This window comes from Phyllobates terribilis, unplaced genomic scaffold, assembly GCF_046119375.1.
Source record: "Phyllobates terribilis strain yellow unplaced genomic scaffold, ASM4611937v1 Scaffold_5__5_contigs__length_657084704, whole genome shotgun sequence".
In the NCBI taxonomy this organism is placed as follows: Eukaryota; Metazoa; Chordata; class Amphibia; order Anura; family Dendrobatidae; genus Phyllobates; species Phyllobates terribilis.
Window position 1 is genome coordinate 298,699,994 of NW_027362765.1, and position 15,984 is coordinate 298,715,977.

The following is a 15,984-nucleotide window of genomic DNA, read 5'->3' on the forward strand; positions in this document are numbered from 1 at the left end:
TCATGCTCCCATCCTTTTTCCTAACTAGCACTAGGGGAGCTGCCCAGGGACTACAACTATCCCTTACTACCCCTGCCTTTCTCATGTCGTGCAGCATCTCCTTCGCCTTCTGGTAGTGAGCTGGTGGTATAGGCCTGTACCGTTCTTTGATGGGTGGATGGTCACCTGTGGGGATATGGTGTTGAACCCCCTTAATCCTCCCGAAGTCAAGTGGATGTTTACTGAACACCTGCGCGTATTCTTGAACCACCCGGTGTACACCCTGTTTTTGATGGGCAGGAGTGGTGTCTGTCCCAACATGGAGCTGTTGACACCAATCCTCCACCTGGGTTGCAGGGTCATTATCCTCCACTTCTTGTAATTTGGCAACAGTGGCATAACGTGATAATCTAACCTCATCTTCCCCAATGTTGAGAAGACGAACGGGCACCCTCCCATTGCGTACATCCACCACTCCTCTGGCGGTTAAGAGCGAGGGTCTGTGCTCGGAGCAAAGGGGTTCTACTACCGCCTGGTAGCTCTGTCCTCTAAGACCTATGGCTGCTCTACACCTGATAAGCATTTCACTCATAGGGGGGATCATAATGGGTATGGGGTCTGTTACCCGCACATTACCGATTTCACCATCTGTTAACCTTACTTGCTGTTGGTACATCAGGACTCGGATCTCCTTCTGCAACGCCCTTCTCTGTCCTGGTCTGGCAGTGTCAGCTATCTTTTGGAGCAAGAACACAACTTCTCCCAAACAGTTACCAACAATGTTAGTGCCAAGTACCATATACGGATTGCTGTCATCAGGATTAGTCTCTACTATAATTAGCCCCTGGTCCTTCAGCTCCACTCTCCCCACCGTTACAGTCACATTCTTAACCCCGATTAGGTTAAGGGGGAGTCCATTTGAGGCATAAACAGAAAGATTTGGAGCTGGCGGACTTAGGTCGTCCATGGACCAGAACCTTTTGTAGAGGACGTCAGGCATGATGGTTACCTGTGATCCTGTGTCCAGCAGAGCGTGCGTCAGGATCCCGTCCAACACAATAGACAGGAAAGGTCTTCCTCCAGCGAACCTGTTGTACCAGTCTGATGGGCCTGGTGAGTTTACTCCTGGGTGTCAGCCCTCGGCCCCAGGGTTTTCTCGTTTAAAGGACAATTCTGGGCGGTGTGTCCGATCTTACCACAGCGGTAGCAGGTAGGTTCCTTCTGTGGACGGCGCTGGTCACTGGTCCTCGTAGAGGGTGGTGTTGGCCTCCTCCTTCTTCGCATCCAGGGGACATCCTCAGGGCTATCGGCTAGCAGGATTTTCCCTCCTTCCTCGGGTTCCGTCCGCTGCTGCAGAGCACTCAGCACAGTGGTCAGGGTTTTGCTCAACTGGCGCACTTCAGAGCGCAGACTGTCCAGCTCTCTAGGGGACGTTGCTGGAACCTTGGCTTCAGCAGCCACTGGAGAAAAGGTGGGTGTAGCAGGCACTGGGGTGGCTCCACCCTGGTAACATTGGATGGCATTTGTTTCCAGGGGCTGCAGTCCTTTTATAGCCATGTCCTTAAGATTGTCAAAGGTGGCATCTGGATGATCCAAGGACCACCAACGTACAGTCCTGCTCTCCTCTGGAGACCTCAGTCCCCGGACAAACTGTTCCTTCAGCATTTTGTTCTCATTGTCTATGCTGGTTGGACTAACCTGTTTCAGAGCCCGCAGGGCCCCTTGTAGACGCCAGGCGTAGTCCCGAACATTGTCCTCCGGCTGTTGAGAACAGTTGTAGAACCTCATCCTGAGGTCAGCCTCAGTATGATCCTCAAAAACAGTCTGTAGTTTATTAAAGATTGCAGACACTGACTCCTGGTCTGCGGCCGACCATGTTTCCACTTCCCGCTCCGCAGCACCGGTCAATTGTCCTAATACAACAGCGGCCCTTTGCTTGCCTGTCATAGAGTACATGTCCAGTATACCGCATATCTTCCGTTTGAATCCAGACAGGGTATCTGGCTTGCCGTTGTACTGGGGGAGCCACTTTGCTCCAGGAATGTACGGTAGAGTTATGGGGATGACAGGAGTTACAGGCGCTGCTGGTGGAGCGGCCGCTTCGGCCTGCTCGGCATCGGGTGCGAGATCATTGTCAGGGACGTTAACCGGCATTCCGGCATCGTGCTGTTCCACGGACATTCTGGCGCCCCCCTAGCGAACTGTGGCCTACCTTCTTTTCTTCCGGTGGGCCGCAGCTCCGCAGGTGACGATCTTCTTCAGGGCCTTGCGTCACTTGCGTCCTACGTCAGAGCGTTCGGCGACGCTCCTTCCAGGACCTGGCGCTTCCTGTTTTGACGTTGAGGCGTGGGGCGTGTCCGGGGCTTCGCGCGCTTTTGCAGGTACGCCCCTCAGTTTCCCGCGGTTACGCCCTTCTTCCCGCGCGGCAACACAGTAATGGCGGCGATCTTCGCCACAGTTAAATACAGTTTTTGATTAAAGGCGCACAGTACCCGGTGGCAACGGGCACAACACTCCGTCGTTGCAGCGGGCACGGAATCCTGTTCATGACGCCAGAAAAGATGACTCGCCCAGGGTGATGGGGACGACTCGGTACCCGGGCCTTTTGCCTGACCTTGGGGATGTCGCGGTGGTCGGCTCCCGGGCCCGTACTCTGGGGTCAGCTTTTAAAAAGGGATTGGTTTGTTTATTGGTTTTATTAAAGTTTGTGACGCCACCTGTGGCTTCTGGTGAGAATCACCAGCGCTGCGCAGTCCACTGAGGCCGCTGATAAGGCAGCTCGATGGTATAGCTCCCCACAGGTGGAGCTGGGCCTCAGGGCAGCGTACGGAAAGGGGGATGCAGGACAGGTGAGACCCAGCCGGGTCAGAGCAAGAACGGGGACGGACACGGTTGTCACTTCAGTATCTTTTACTGATGGAAATTCAGGCACGTCCCGGAGCACTGTAGGGTGAAGGGTGCATATCAGGATCCTCCCCAATGAGCGGGTGTAGGGCCTCCTGTTTCTTGCCTCTGCGTAGTAAGTTTCTGACCTGCCTGGAGCTAGGCCTAACTTTGTTTCTGTCCTGCGCTGGCTGACCTTGTGGTAGGGCCTTTTCTTGGAATACATGCTCCTCAGCTTGCGGGGCCTATGTGTTTCCCGGCTCTGTTACGTATCAGCACTTTAGCGATCCTAGGACCTGTAGTTCTCCAGGGATTCCGGTTATGCCTTACTCGGTCATAGAGATCCCGGTAAGCTCGGACCCAGTGTCCGGTAATGCTTCGGGGTGAGCTAGTTAAGCTCCTCTGCCCCCTATGTACTAACTTCTCCACTCGCCTTCGGCCTACTCGGGCCCTCACTAGTCTACTCACACTAACGACAGCTTGCCGCGCTTCACCGATCTTATGGCGCCAGCACACCTAAAGCTCACTATTCAGAGCTACACTGAGTCTGGACTGTGCTCCACTATAGGAACTCTCTCAACAGACTTGACTAAGCTGAGCTCGACTCTGTATTCAGGTCTGTACTTGCTGAACTCTCCAGAGGAACTTAACTGCCTGGCTCCACCTTCCCTATTTATATCCCTAACGGGCTCCCTCTGCTGGTCTGAGGTGGAAGGTGGAGATGTGTGAATGTTTATGGGGGCCTCTTGTGGAGGAATCCATCAATGCACTCTTCTAGGATCTGTGATACCAAGCGCAGCTGGGCGTCACAGAAACACCTTGGTCAAATCTGTAACAGACTGAAAGTGGTTAATGGTCCATTGCAGGCTGCAGAGTGCAGGCAGCGCAGGTCGCCACAAGTTGGCCCTACAAGAATTATTTTTTACATGATATGCAAGCAAAGTACATGACCAGTGAGGACTGGAAGCACTGACTTGTACGTCTTTCTATGGGTCCAGACATGGTTAAAATTTGAGAAAAAAGGAAGAAGATAACGACAGGCAGGAAGGGGCTAATTGTTGCCAGATGAGGGGAGAGACTAGCTGGGGGCCGTTATGTGGGTTTCCAGAGTAGGCAGCCTACCAGTGCTGGAGACCTGTCTCATAGGGCAGAGGACCTCTGGAGAAGGTGCCCTGGTTACAGGAGGTGAGAAGTCTCACATAAAATGCTGCTGGGGGTATGTATGACTCTGCCGGAGGACAAAATGGAGCTGCCCAGGAAGGAAGAGGGAGCGGAGACATCGCTGTGCAAGTTTCTGATTGGCTGAGGAGAAGGAGCATGGTCTCCCGGCTCCACCAGGCCACAACTGAAGTTGGGGACTAAATTGTAGACCCGACCCCGGGAGAGGCTCCAAAAGGCCGCGTAGGCCATGAAAAAGGCGCAGGAAAGCGGAGGAGCATGGAGGAAACCTCAGAAAGGAGAAGAGAGGCAGAGAAAGATTGAAGAATAGATTGAAATATAGTAAGATAGGGGAAAAAACATCGCTGGAAAGGACGGGGGGAACCACTTGCCTGTCATGAAGGATGAATGCTGGATTCTCCGCAGTGATGATTTCCGACTTGGTAATCTTCGGATGATCCTAGTCTGTGGCTTGATGTTCGGCTCGGTCTTCGCTCCATGCATGCGCTTGCTGTGGTGGGCAAGGTGGGTAGGTGAAGAAAAAGCAAAGGACCATACACATGCTACATAACGCCGACTGTGTTAGTAGAAAAAAAAGGTCCTGCCATCTTGGACGAGAGAGGATACAGGCTGCCCCATTTGCAGACTGTGCTCTCTGTCCTTTTGTCGGGAAATCAGAGTGGCCCAACCCGTTCTGTTGCCCTTTCTGTGGGAACAAGAGAAGATTTATAAAAGAAAAAGAAAAAATAAATTTTTGGCAGAAAATTTTCTGGAGGACCAGACCTCCTAGTGATACTAAAATAAAGTGAATGGCATGGTTATCAGTAGATAGGTGTTGCCTAGCCAGGAGGAACCGACTTTTTTCATAGTTGTAATTCTTAGTGTCAGCCTCCTGGCGGCAGCAGAGAACATCCATGGTCTCCTGTGTTCCCCCAATGAAGCGACCAGGGAATACTTATCCTTGCTTAGTATTTTGAAGTTCTATATAACACTGTAGTTTACACATTAAAAAGGTGGTGACACATTCTCTTTCACTTCCCATTACATCACCTAAATGGTACCCAGGTAGGGCTGTGGTAAGGCTGCTGAGAAGTCATTTTTTTCTATTGAGCCATGTGGAGGTAAAATGTGCTCCTGGTCATTGTCCTAAGGAGTGTATACACATTAGAAGAGCATTCGACAAGCCTCCAATTTCAGCAGGACGATCTAAGCATCTAATGTGTATGGGTATCCTGACTCTCCCACAAGAGGAAAGAAGAATCGGGCAAGTTGGATTTCAATATGCCTTATCCTTTGTGTCACAGGAGATAAGCCACTGACAGAGGTTTCCCCATTCTCCCTTCAAACACATGCATGATTGTCCGAACTAATCATAGGGGATCGGAAGAAAAAGCTATTGACTAAAGGAGTGTTTATCCACCAGTTATTGAAGGAGTATGGGCAATGGTATCTTTACGATCATAACTTCATGATGCTTGAGCTGGAAATCATGGCTGTTGATTGGACATATTCCTTAAAGGGGTTTTCTAGCAAATAACTAAACTTAAGAAATAAAAATATATTATTATAAATAAATTGATAAATACTTTTAATTATTTAGTATTTTCTTGTCTAGGGAGCAATTGTAACGTTTTTCAAAATGGCTGCCTTCACATTACTGAATACAAAACCCGTCCTAAACACTCAACAGGACAGGACAAGTTGTGTGAATTGAGAAAGCGGTCTTTTCTCTGTCCTTTAGCTATGAGAGACAGGACGCGTGTATAACACCTCAGCTGGAGCAGAGGTAGCTAGGTCAGAAGTTGTGGCGAGAGAGGGGACGGGTCTCAGTCTGGGTGAGATGTCATTTTCTAAGAGAATGTAAGTGCTGGTGCTCGTATACACTCTGCTAGAAAACAACATCTCCTTCAGCTTTCATCTCGTCTGTCCTCCTCACGCCTCATAGCTTCCTGTGTTAATATAGACACATTCCCTCCTGTCTCTCCTCAAATCTAATGGCCCGATAACACAGGAGAGCTTTCTCTACTCACACAAACCCTCCTGCTATGTGTTTAAGACAGCTTTTGTGTTCAGTAATGTGACGGCAGCCATTTTAAAAAACCTTACAATTTTCCTTTACACAAGATGAGTGTAAATTTATAATTAAAAGTAATTATCAATGTATTTTTAATAATTTATTTTTTTTGTTTATTAGTTTTCTTTATTAGTGATGAGCGCAAGTGCTCCTTACTTGAGTTTGCCGAGGATGCTCAGGTATGCTCCGAGAATCGTGAGTGCTTGAGTGACATGTTCTCGTCCCCACGCCTGCATGTTTCATGGCTGTCTAATAGCCCTGATAGAAAACTGATAGACTGTCAGGCACGACTGTAGTACAGGACTGGTATACTGGATACGAGCACTGTGACCTGAGAACTAGCAAGCGTGTTAGAACAGACAAGCAACGTTGCTCAGGCACCTTCATGCTGGAGGAGGTGCCTTAAATAGTAAGTGTCCTCCAGCTATTGGCTGGGGACACTTTAGGACAACGTGCGCGGCCCCTTTAAGAGAGGGGATGTGCATGCACCCCATGCAGCTGCCGAGCCGGAAGAAGGAGGAAGTGCGGAACAGGGGCTGTGGCAGTGAGTGAGCTGGCATCCCTGCCAGGGAAGAGGGACAGCGTGCAGTGACGCTGGCACTACAAAGACAATGGCCAAAATGACCCCAAAGCAATGTGAAAGAAACAAGTATTCCTCACATGTATTAAAGCTGTTAAACAATCACAAATCATGCACACGGGATCACCGAGTACGCTGAAGATACTCGCCAAAAGGGTTAACTGAACATACTCGCTCATCACTAGTTATCACCTATAGAATAGGGGATTACTTATAGATCCCTGGGGGTTCAACAGCTCGGACCTCAAGCTATCTTCAGAGCGAGACACTTTATACTGTTTTGAATGGAGGGCACACTTGCACAGTCTGCGCTCCATTCATTCTCTATGGGGACTACTGTAAAAAGCCAAGCGCAGACCTATGAGAATGAAGGGAACGGCGGTCGATCATTCACACTACCACTCTATTTAAACAGGGATAAAAGTGCCCTGTTCTGATGTTTGGCGGGTGTCCCAGTGGTCTTACCCCCACTGATGTGTAAACTATCACCTTATTACCTGTTGAAGCAATCATATGTGCTATGCCTATTCCCTAGTGTCTTATTATTATGTATTCTTTCTAGTGTATGGTAATTCTGTTATTTGCACTATACTTAGTCGCTAGTGATCGTTTTAAAGAAAATCCAGTTAGAAGATCCAGCCGAGGACCATAGCCAGAGAGAAGAGTAGTCCAAGACTAGTCCAGCTCTGCTCCTGGCTAGCTTTTCCCAGCACTGCAAGAGATGATTGACAGGTCTCCTCCATAGTGAGATACCTGAAAATCACCTGCAGCAGCGCTGGGAAAAGCCAGCCTTGTCTCTGTCTATGGTCCCCGACTGGATCTTCTAACTATATTTTCTCTGAAATGCCGGAGCGTTGCAAAGAAAAATACACATGACTGCAGTTGTGCAGTCAGGATCTGATTCATGCTGCCCGTGGTTTGGGCAGCATGAATAAGCTGACAGGCTCCCTTTAACAATAAGTAATATTAAAACAATAGGTACAATCAAAAAATACTAGTTAAACATAGACTAAACTTTGGCGAGAGCAATAAAAGGCCATTTAATTGTAATGTTGATGGCAACAGTAAAGTAAATGTATCAGTAAAATCTGAACACCAACAACAGAAACAAGCCTTTGATCACACCAATCATACATCACCACTCATAACCACCAACCCTCCTCCCACCACAGTTCCTGAATCTTAAAATGAGCCAACATGAAGCAAAATACAGCCTAATTCTGTGGAACATGATATTAAAAATTCTGCAATTAAACTTTGCAGTTAAACCTGCAGAATTCAGAAGATAACTAGATGTAGAATTATTATCTGACTGTAAAAATAGCAGTATACAATAATACACTTTCTTTTTAGGGTTCTTCATGATCTGTCACAGAAACCAGTCAAAACTATCAACCATTTTTCCAAAGACCAAACGATGGACAAAAAGAATAGTGAGAAGATACTTCACCTTGCCCTGGAGATTATCTACTTGCTGACCGGAGAAGTGAGAAATTTTGTTTCCCGATGTTGGATAAACACTTAAAGAAGCACTCCCAATATTTTTTTTATTCGCTAAACCTGTGTAAGGTGTGTAATATAGTGTAAGTGTGTTAATATCCTCACGGATTGCTATTTTCCAGCTCCGCTCCAGTGCTCTTCTAACTCATATAATTTCTGTTCCAACTTGCCGGATCACACTGGGGTTAATGTGTGAGCTGGACATGACTTTTTACAATGCAAAACTATGGCGTGTCCAAACAAGACTCCAGGCATGGTTAGCGAACCTTTTTTCTGCCAAGGGTCATTTGGATAATTAAGCCATCATTCCGGGGCCGTACAAAATTATCAACTTGGTCAAACAATTAATTAATTCACCCCAAATATGATGACTAGCACTGCTTCTCTTTCATGCGGTGTGATGTTAAGTGGTAATGATCATGTTACTAACTGCTTTTCCAGGTTTGCGTCAGTCTGGAGCGCAGTCAACTCTTTGCGATGATTTGGAAAGAACTGCTCACAGCAGTAAGTTGTTCTGAACACAGATGTATATTACACTGCAGGTCTCCTCAAGGTGGAAAATTCATCACTGCTCACGTTACATTTATAGAACTCCAGCAGTGGGAGATCTGCAGTATATAAATCACATACAGTACAGACCAAAAGTTTGGACACACCTTCTCATTTAAAGATTTTTCTGAATTTTCTTGACTATGAAAATTGTGCATTTACACTGAAGGCATCAAAACTATGAATTAACACATGTGGAATTATATACTTAACAAAAAAGTGTGAAACAACTGAAAATATGTCTTATATTCTAGGTTCTTCAAAGTAGCCACCTTTTGCTTTGATGACTGCTTTGCACACTCTTGGCATTCTCTTGATGAGCTTCAAGAGGTAGTCACCGGAAATGGTTTTCACTTCACAGGTGTGCCCTGTCAGGTTTAATAAGTGGGATTTATTGCCTTATAAATGGGGTTGGGACCATCAGTTGTGTTGTGCAGAAGTCTGGTGGATACACAGCTGATAGTCCTACTGAATAGACTGTTAGAATTTGTATTATGGCAAGAAAAAAGCAGCTAAGTAAAGAAAAACGAGTGGCCATCATTACTTTAAGAAATTAAGGTCTGTCAGTGCGAAAAATTGGGAAAACTTTGAAAGTGTCCCCAAGTGCAGTTGCAAAAACCATCAAGCGCTACAAAGAAACTGGCTCACATGAGGACCGCCTCAGGAAAGGAAGACGAAGAGTCACCTCTGTTTCTGAGGATAAGTTTATCCAAGTCACCAGCCTCAGAAATCGCAGGTTAACAGCAGCTCAGATTAGAGACCAGGTCAATGCCACACAGAGTTCTAGCAGCAGACACATCTCTACAACAACTGTTAAGAGGAGACTTTGTGCAGCAGGCCTTCATGGTAAAATAGCTGCTAGGAAACCAATTCCGCACTCTCTTTTACTTTGCATTTTAAACACACCTGTGGCAGTAATTACAACGCTCTCCAGCAGGTTCAGTTTGTTTCTGTGGACATCCTGGGGGACACGTAACGACTCTCGTATATGATCCCCCTCACTGCTTCACAATATATATGACATAAGATATACTGAGACTGATGCAGATACATCATAAAGGAGACTCTGAGACTGGTATATGCACATCACATAGTATACACTGGGACTGGTGTATATACATCACATAGGAGATACTGAAACTGCTGTATTTATCACGTAGGCTACACTGGGACTGGTATATATACACATCACATAGGATACACTAGGACTGTTAAATATACACCACATAGGATGCAATGAGACTGGTATATATACATTACATACTATACACTGGGGCTGTTATATCTACATCACATAGAATACAATGGGACTGATATATATACATTACAAAGAAACCACTGGGGCTGTTATACATACATCACATAGAAGACACTGAGACTGGTGTATCGACATTACATATATATATACACCAGCCCCAGTGTATGCTATCACAATTTGCAATGGGCCTGGTGTATATACAACACCTAGGAGCTGCTAACACTGCTGTAGATACATGATACAGGACACACTGAGACTGCTGCTTTCATGATAAGAGTGGGATGGGAGCGCATAACGAGCTAACTTTGCCTACAAATAACATCTGCCCACAAATGCCAGGCATCCGTAATCCAGCGATGCGTGTATCGTAGTATTCAGTAGTAAGCACTGCGTACACATACAGCCTAAGGAAAAATTAAAGGTCTGGCAGTCGTCAAAACTGGGCCTGCGGCCCGAGCACTGCAGTCCCTGGGCACGTGCCCGAGGGCCGGAGTAAGTGACGCTCCGGGCCGTAAATTGCCCATGGGCTGGAGGTTCCCCACTCCTGCTCCAAAGGCTTATATTGTAAAAGCAACTTCCGACTCACATATAAAAACCCAGTGTGATCCAGCAAGTCGGAATTGAAGTCATGTGTCACAGAAGAGGATTGTTGGAGTGCTGGAAACCAGGGAAGACGGCAGTTGGTGAGCATATTAACACACACATTTACTTAGATTTACCTAATATAAATATTAGAGTGCTTCTTTAAAGAGTTATTCTCAAGTTATCTTTTGAGCAGCTTAGGGCAATGTTGTCTCTTTACAGTCTCATCACTTCTTGGTTTCTGACAGGCATTCTTCCTTGAGTGAAAGTTCTGGTGAGTAGCAGAGCTGAAGTATTAGTACAACTATAAAGCTCAGCACAAGGTCTGCTGTAACACATACAGCTATCACTGGTCTGTTCTGGAGTCTACACTGATATCACTACTTTTACACATAGAGATAACAGTGCATTTGAACAAGCAAAAATCTCTGTACAGTGAGAGCAGTGACCTGGTGCTGCGAATTGTGATTCTACAAGATCAATAAGAGCAAGACTTGTAACAGCAGCTCAGTCAGGAGCTGGGAGGGAGGTGAACAGATAACTGGTGTATAGAAATCAGTGGGTTGGAGAGAGGTGGCTGGTATGTGAAGAGTTAACTTCTCTCCTTGAATGTAACTAAGCCACTGGGCCAGAGTCTGGTCAGCTCAGGCACAAGTGGCCAAGCTCCATGAAAAACAGCTTTATACTATGAAAGATAAAATCTCTCATTGCAGGAAAATGACAGCACATAGGAAAAGCAAGACAATTAAACGTGCTTATTTTCATGCTGTCTAACTAATTAAAGCAAATTAATAAGTTTATTGGAAGATAGCCTTTCCTAAAATTAGATATGCATGTTTAAGAGATTAAGATATGTTATGGTGACCTGATGTATGTGTCTTTTTGTCTTTGATTATGAACAGTCTTCCCTAACTGTGCCTCCACATAAATCAATCATAGACATAAGGAGCAATGATCAGAAGATCCTGGACCTCACTAACAAAATCATTGAGCTGCTGACTGGAGAGGTGAGCGCTGCTGGGAATACTGGGACATTGTACCAAAGGAAGTGTCTGGGTTATGACTGTATTATTCTGTGTCAGGTTCCTGTCAGAAGTCAGGATGTCACTGTCTATTTCTCAATGGAGGAGTGGGAGTATTTAGAAGGACACAAAGATCTCTACAAGGACATAATGATGGAGAACCACCAGTCCGTCATATCACTGGGTAAGAACATAATTATTCTCTAAGATATATAGAAGTTTAATGGATCTGAACTAACACCTTTGCACTTCTTTCCTTCAGATGTAATTAAAGGTGCCACTAAACAAGGTCCATTGACTGTTTGTAAGGAGGAACAAGTCCCATGTGGTGGAGATGCCAACATCTACACATCCACAGATCACGCAGAAAAATATCCATCTGTTCATCTAAAAGAAAAGCTAGATTCCTTTGATGGATTAGACCTCACAAATCAAAACAATTTTATATCCAAAGACAATACTGAACGATATATTTCTCAGCATATAAAGGAAACATTTCAGGAAAATGTTGCCGAACCTGAAAATTATACACCTACAAATCATACACATCATGATCCTTCTCCTTATATTAAGGAAGAGCCAGCCACATACAATGGCGTAAATTTCTCGCATCCCCAGATTTATACACCCAGAGATCATATACAGCAATGTCAAACTCATATTAAGAAGGAACAAGCATCATGTGATGAAAGAAGCCTCAAAGATTCTAAAATGTATTCATCCACACATCTTACAGTTCTGTCTCCTCCTGTTAAGGAGGAACCTTTCTCAAGTGTTGGTAGAAACTTCACAGACTCCAACACATCTTCTCATAAGTCCTCTAACAGTAGTAATGAATCGACATTTACCAATGAACAGTTTAGTAAAGACTTTTATATTCCCTTAATAAATTCATTCGCCAATGATCATTTTGGAAACAAAGACCATAGTAGCGAACCAGCAGACGTCAATCTGTCATTGGTCCCATACAATAACTGTTTAAATGACTCAAGCACAACAAGAAACAAATCATATATTTGTTTAGCATGTGGGAAATGTTTTTCCGATAGTCAGCATCTCATCCGGCATCAGAGGACACACACAGGAGAAAGGCCGTATGAATGTTTCGAATGTGGTAAATTTTTCTCCAGCAGTTCTAACCTCATCATGCATCAAAGGACACACACAGGAGAAAAACCATTTGCTTGTAAGGAATGTGGGAAAAGTTTTGCTCGTAACCCTCATCTTATACGGCACCAGAGAATCCATACAGGGGAGAAACCTTTTGAGTGTTCGGAATGTGGAAAGAAATTTAATCAAGATTCAAATCTTTTGAAACACTTGAGGACTCATACTGGGGAGAAACCTTTTGTCTGTCTGGACTGTGGGAAGTATTTCACCAGTAAGCCTCATCTTCTCAGACACCAGCGAATCCACACAGGAGAGAAGCCACTTACATGTCCAGAATGTGGAAAGTCATTCTCTAGTAGCTCCACTCTTGCCACCCACAGGCGAACACACTCAGGAGAGAAGTTTTCTGGCAAAAATTCCAACCTCATGACCAGAGATAGAACTGAAGAAACATCTTCATACCCAGAATGTGAAACATCTTATTATAGTGATTTTTTCCCATATTCAGTAGATCAACACACTGATGAGGAAAACGTCCTGAGAAATTTCCAAGAATTTGCTGAAGAGGCAAATATTTTCCTGGATTATGAGATAGACAATGGCTGGGTTTATACCAACTTAAATGTCACCTAGCAGGCCTTGATAAAATAGAAAATAATTGAGAGGCACCTAAAATAACTGTGCATCACCACCAACAAAAGAAAATAGGTGCTAGTTATGTCTTAAACAATTGAAATCCAATTTTGTAAATGACTAGGTATCTCAATAAAGACTAACAACACCAGTGAAATATAAAGTAAGAGAAATATATAAGCAACATGCACTAACTAGCAATGCAAGGTAAATGGATCAATCAGCAACCCTTATTACTTAGTTGTATTTATAAATATGGTGCTCAAAACATTGGTCTCATTTACGAGAAACCATGTATAGCTCCAACTAAAGGGAACCTGTCATGTCCCCAAAAGCTATAAACCTGCAGATATAGGGTTAATTTTTACGTAAATCGTGTTACCAAGCTGTCTGGCTGCTGCACTGAAAGAGTGACTACCAGGAGAAAGTTAACTTTATTCCTCCGAGGAGCCACCGGCTTTCAGTCATAGAGGCGTGCCAGCATAACTACAATCACCGTTCCTCATTCATTGTGAGGCGGCTGTAGGCATGCCACGGCACTTTAAGCTCTCAATCAAAGTGTTGGGTCATGCTTACAGCCACTGCTAAGAGTGCTGTGAGCGGTGACTGTAATTGCTCCGTGCTAGCCTGTATGACTGAAAGCCTGCTGCTCCCGGGAGAAAAAGTTGGTTTCCTCCCAGTAGTCACTCTTTCAGTGCCGCGGCCAGACAGCTTTGTAAAGCTATTAACCTGCAGATTCACCCTATATCTGCAGGTTAATAACCTGTGGGGATGTAACAGGTTCCTATTAAATAAAGTGCATAGACGAGGTATATTAAATATAATAGTAAGGGAATTTTCCCAATTACAAGGCACTACATAGAACTGAGTCATTCGCTTTAATATAAAGTACAAGTTCAAAAAACACAATAGTTTAAAGATATAAAACGTACATTATCCAGTTTTATATCGGACACACACCTAAAGGAAAACTAGATAATGTAAGTTTCTATACTGTATTTGTTTAACCTGAATAACTAGCATTTTGGCTTTCATGGCTCATTAAACCTTGTATTTTATTTTAAAACCATTGACTACTCTATGTGGTGTCTTGCAATTGGGAACATTCTATTAGTACTATACTTAATATACTTCATCTATGCTCTTATTGATTTATTATTTAATTGGTGGTATACATGGTTTCTCAGAAATGAGAACAATTTTTTTAAGTAAAATTTTTTATACATACAACTAAGTAATCAGGATTTCTAGGTTCTGTTTGCCTTTGATGCATTGCTAGTTGGTGAACTTTGCTTATTTTCTTTTACTGTATCCTGCATTGGTGTTATCTATTGTCATGTACCAATACGTTTATAAATTATAATAAAGATTATGTGTCTGACATTATATCTAGCATTTTTTGTTGTTGATGGTGATAATGGTGGGTTTAGAAGAATATATTGTCAATAGTTGACATTTTAGTTATTGTTACATTACTTTTCTAAGTTGTTACTCGCTTTATAAGGGACTATACAGTTTATATTTCATATTATATCTTAAGTGTAAAGTTTAGTCATGTGCTAATGTGTAAGTGTCTCCATATAAAGCTTTGCCACCAGCTCCAAAAATTGGTGAGGATCTCCAACACGTTCCCAATTTAAGTTGCTTTATGTACCTTTCCAGTGTTCACTTTTAGTAGTTCATTGGCATAATAAGCCAGAAAAATACCCCAGCATACTTGTAGGGATGCCTAACCCTGCCAGGCTTCTAGAGGATGTTTCCGCTATACAAGTCAATGAGTAGCTGAAAGCTTATATTTCAGATGTTCCTACTCACCCTAATATTGTCTACCTACAATTCTGTTCTGACCGCAGAAGCCTCTCTGACTGCAGGTCAGTCAGCATGGACAATCTTGGTTAGTACTAAACCCATTTGGTGATGGTTGGTTATTTATGACTTTATATAGGTTGTCCAGGCTTGGGGCTCAAGTCTGCTGTCACTTTATGTGATTACAGACTTGTGAATCCTCACAGCGCGCGCTGTCAGGATTCTCCGATGTTGGAGCAGGCTGGCACTTTACCTTAAGTATGTGATTTTCTGCCTTGCTTTCCAACCAGCTGAAAGATGATTGCTTGTGTTTGAAAAAAATTGTCTGCAAGACAATACTAAAAAAAATGGCCAGTGTCTAAGTAGTCATGGAAAGTTCATTTTCATATGTTTTTGCATTTTTTACTTTAAAAAAAGCTTTGCTTTCAGTTTAGTTTTTTTTTTTTAATAAGTTTCTATTTAAATTTTTTATTTTACTTTTAATAAGACAATAAAGGCAACATAACAATACAATCCTATTTTGTTTGACATTCTTTCAACCACATATAAAATATAATCACCTTTTAAAGCATCATACATCATAAGCAGATAGAACAGAGCAATATAGTTGCAATACTGGCTTAATATAAAGGTGCGATAAACACATTATAAACAATGTTACAGACAGTGCTGTGCAACAGTTTTAGGCAGGTGTGGAAAAAATGCTGCAATGTAAGAATGCTATCAACATAAAAGTGTTGTTAATTGATAAAAAATAAACTATTAACATGTAAAATGAATGAGAAAAAAGAAATATAAGTCACATCAATATTTCATGTGACCACCTTTACCTTCAAAACAGCATCAATTC

At 43.7% G+C, this 15,984-nt stretch overlaps 1 protein-coding gene across 3 annotated transcripts in view; it reads left to right on the top strand.

Annotated features, from left to right (window-relative positions):
• The window catches only part of LOC141273056 (uncharacterized), a 29,272-nt gene extending 13,643 nt beyond the window's left edge, over positions 1–15,629 (top strand). The window contains exons 1-5 of one of the 3 annotated variants that reach the window (XM_073684393.1): positions 8,065–8,160; positions 10,786–10,837; positions 11,466–11,570; positions 11,646–11,769; positions 11,848–15,629. In XM_073684393.1, the coding sequence (XP_073540494.1) occupies positions 11,685–11,769; positions 11,848–13,328 (1,566 nt within the window). In that variant the 5' untranslated portion in view covers positions 8,065–8,160; positions 10,786–10,837; positions 11,466–11,570; positions 11,646–11,684 and the 3' untranslated portion in view covers positions 13,329–15,629. Of the gene's footprint in view, positions 1–8,027; positions 8,244–10,785; positions 10,838–11,465; positions 11,571–11,645; positions 11,770–11,847 lie in introns of those variants that run through there. The other 2 variants (XM_073684391.1, XM_073684392.1) reach the window with 2 other exon arrangements.
• The last annotated feature ends 355 nt before the right edge of the window (positions 15,630–15,984 follow it).